This window comes from Limulus polyphemus, unplaced genomic scaffold (genome assembly GCF_000517525.1).
Source record: "Limulus polyphemus unplaced genomic scaffold, Limulus_polyphemus-2.1.2 Scaffold481, whole genome shotgun sequence".
Lineage (NCBI taxonomy): Eukaryota > Metazoa > Arthropoda > Merostomata > Xiphosura > Limulidae > Limulus > Limulus polyphemus.
Genome location: NW_013666091.1, coordinates 360,771 through 363,891, shown reverse-complemented (window position 1 = coordinate 363,891; position 3,121 = coordinate 360,771). Strand labels below are relative to the sequence as shown.

At 32.5% G+C, this 3,121-nt stretch overlaps 1 protein-coding gene across 2 annotated transcripts in view; it reads left to right on the top strand.

The window, feature by feature from the left end:
• Positions 1-3,121, top strand: part of LOC106458535 (low-density lipoprotein receptor-related protein 2-like) — a 178,518-nt gene that overhangs the window by 116,267 nt on the left and 59,130 nt on the right. For both annotated transcript variants that reach the window (XM_013918054.2, XM_022384774.1), the window contains exons 33-35: positions 606-790; positions 1,214-1,366; positions 2,072-2,172. In XM_013918054.2, coding sequence (XP_013773508.1) covers positions 606-790; positions 1,214-1,366; positions 2,072-2,172 — 439 coding nt within the window. The remainder of the gene's footprint in view (positions 1-605; positions 791-1,213; positions 1,367-2,071; positions 2,173-3,121) is intronic.

Genomic DNA, 3,121 nt, shown 5'->3' with positions numbered 1-3,121 from the left:
CCTCATACCCTGGTGACGTAAAGGACTGTTGAACTTCACACGCCTCATACCCTGGTGACGTAAAGGACTGTTGAACTTCACACGCCTCATACCCTGGTGACGTAAAGGACTGTTGAACTTCACACGCCTCATACCCAAGTGACGGAAATGACTGTTGAACTTTCACACGCCTCATACCCAAGTGACGGAAATGACTGTTGAACTTTCACACGCCTCATTCTCTAGTGACGTAAACGACTGTTGACCCACTTATTTAAAGCCTGCTCACTTACACATTTATACCCACATATTTAAAAAAAAATCTGAAGCTAAGTTTATTCTATGCTTCATGAGAAAGGGGTTATATTGTGTAAAAACTATTTGAAGAAGAACAATTTGTAGTAAGACAGTGAGCCACTAATTTTCTCCTACTCAATAACATGCAAAAATCAAAATAAGCATTGTGTCAGTACTTTTACGTACACATAAGAACATCAAAGATCTTAAAAACACCCATGCTTATGTGTGTGTTTGTGTGTTATAAACACTAAGCATTTCTCTCTTTCTGTTTATTAACTTTTTTTCATCAGAGACAAAGCCATATCGTTAGTTTTTGTATATTGCAGTTGATACACCCTATCTGATGATAATGAAGAAGACCCAGATTATTGACAGAAGTCTCACACCAGGTGACAAATCTTTGGGACAGTTTACCCCTGTTATTGGAATAGAAAATGGTTACGACTTTGATTTTGACAGAAAAGATGGAATCATCTACTGGGTTCAGCTGGAAGTGGATGATAAAGAAAATGTAAGGTTTTATATACACACTAGTATCAATAACATTTTAATAGATAATAAAGCGAACTTAGATAGGTAGTTTGCATGTTTACTGTCACTAAATATTTTTCTCTTTGTTTAGAAAAAAGAGAATATCAAATGCAAATAAAACTAGAACTGAAATTGAATAGTATTTTTAGCAAAAAAAAATAATGTTGCAAACCTTTGTTTATAGCATTTAAGATAATTATCAAGGATAAGTGAACTTTATGATTAATTTATAATATGTATGACCTATTTTAGTAAACATTTTAAATGGATAGTGTCAATCTTAAATTATATAACTTCATTTGTTGTATGTAATGCATAGGAACTATGATTTTTTTTCCTTTATTTGTTGTTCCTAATGTTTTAATGACTAAATAATGTTAGTCTTATAATCTTTATTATGTAGGGAACTGTGTACAAAGTTAATTTGAATGGTGGAAACTGGACCAAATTTCTGCCTGATGGAATTGTTGGAGCACCTTACACTTTAGCTTATGACTGGATTGGTCGGAACCTTTACATAGGGAACAGAAAATCTTCAAATATTGAAATTTTTAAAGTGAGTAGATTATAATTTGTCAAATTATTTTTGTTGTGTAGCTAAACCTAATACATAAAACAATGACTCTTCAAGTGCTATACATACCAATAACTTCCAGAAAAATTGCAGATAAATATTTTTTTCAAAAAAATGGAGTATGTTAATTGTAGTATTAATTTTAGGGCAAAAGCATATACTTGGCCAACACGTAATCAACTAAAGCTTACTTCTTGCAAAGCTACCATCATATACTTGTTTACAAAAAAAATTAAGTTTTTTTTTTATCTGTTTATGGGGTGTCTTGTCAGTTACTCAACCAAGAACTTGAACAACATTTTTGAGAGGAGTCAACCTTGTACAGGATTAGTTGGTTGTAAAATAGCTGAGAACAATCCACTTCTAATTAATTCTTACAACTTTGAAATTAAAAATTGTCAGAATTTTAATTTTGATTGGTCTTCTTTTTACAATCAACATTGAATAGAATAAATAGGATATTTAATGTTCTCTAAACATTTTATAAAATGAGTATGGTTTTATAAGTATGCTTCCCTCAAAAAAACCTCAAACAGCTAACAGTGATTTTAAAAAGGTTAATTGTTTTTGTAGTAAAGAGAATGTTATAAGATTAAAACAAGCAGCTAATGCAAAAATAAAAGAATGTAAAGAGCCAAACATTAGGGTGAAACTGATTATGCCTATGCCAAATTTTAAATTTTACAGTCTGATGGTGAAGAAAATTTCCGAACAGTAATTTTAACCAATGATGGAACAGAAAAAGGAGTTGCAAAGCCAAAATCTATGGCTCTTCATCCTGAAGAAGGGTAAGATTTATAGAAATGGTTTCAGCATTTAATTATTTCATCTGCAATTAATGTCTTCTGTCTTCTTCTTTTTCTTTTAAAGTCTTGTTATATCAATATACAAAAAGATTGGTAGAACTTATAGATGGTGCACTGGTGTCTGCTCTTTATAAATTCTAGGCACAGTATTTTGCATTAGACACTCTTTGCTATTCTTATCATATTTTATATAATGTTTGGATATATGCATTTTTGTGTATATCGTCAAAATTTACTGTGTCAGTTTGTGTTACTGTTGTAGTAATCCTAGGTAAATCTTTCCTAATTAATTGGCCTGGCATGGCCTTGTGGTTCTTTCTACATAATAAATCAACATAGTCGTTTAGAATTATTTTTAATAAAAATTTTAAGTAAGTATTCTCTACCTTCTGTAGCTAAGTACTTGTAAATTAGAAAGTGCTAGGCCTGGCATGGTCAGGTGGTTAGGGTGCACAACTCTCAACCTGCAGGTTGTGGGTTCAAATCCTCATCACAACGAACATGCTCGCTCTTTCAGCTGTGGGGGCATTACAATGTGATGGTTAATCCAACAATTTGTTGGTAAAAGTGTATCCCAAGTGTTGGCAGTGGGTGGTGTTGACTAGCTGCTTTCCCTCTAGCCTATCACTACTAAATTAGGGACAGCTAGTGCAGATAGCCCTTGTGTAGCTTTGCACAAAAATCCAAATTAAAACCAAAATCCTAATTAATGATTTCCTGTAACACAATATAATGAAACTCAATGGTAGCATGACAGCGTGTATCTATTCATGAATACAGTATTGGACAGGATGGAGAGGTGTCTGCTTAGAAATTGAGCATTGATATTTCAGGTGGTAAAGCACTAAATAATTAGAGTCAACTGATAGGGTTCCAGCCCATGTTGGTGTGTGTGTGTGTGTGTATATATATATATATATATATATATATA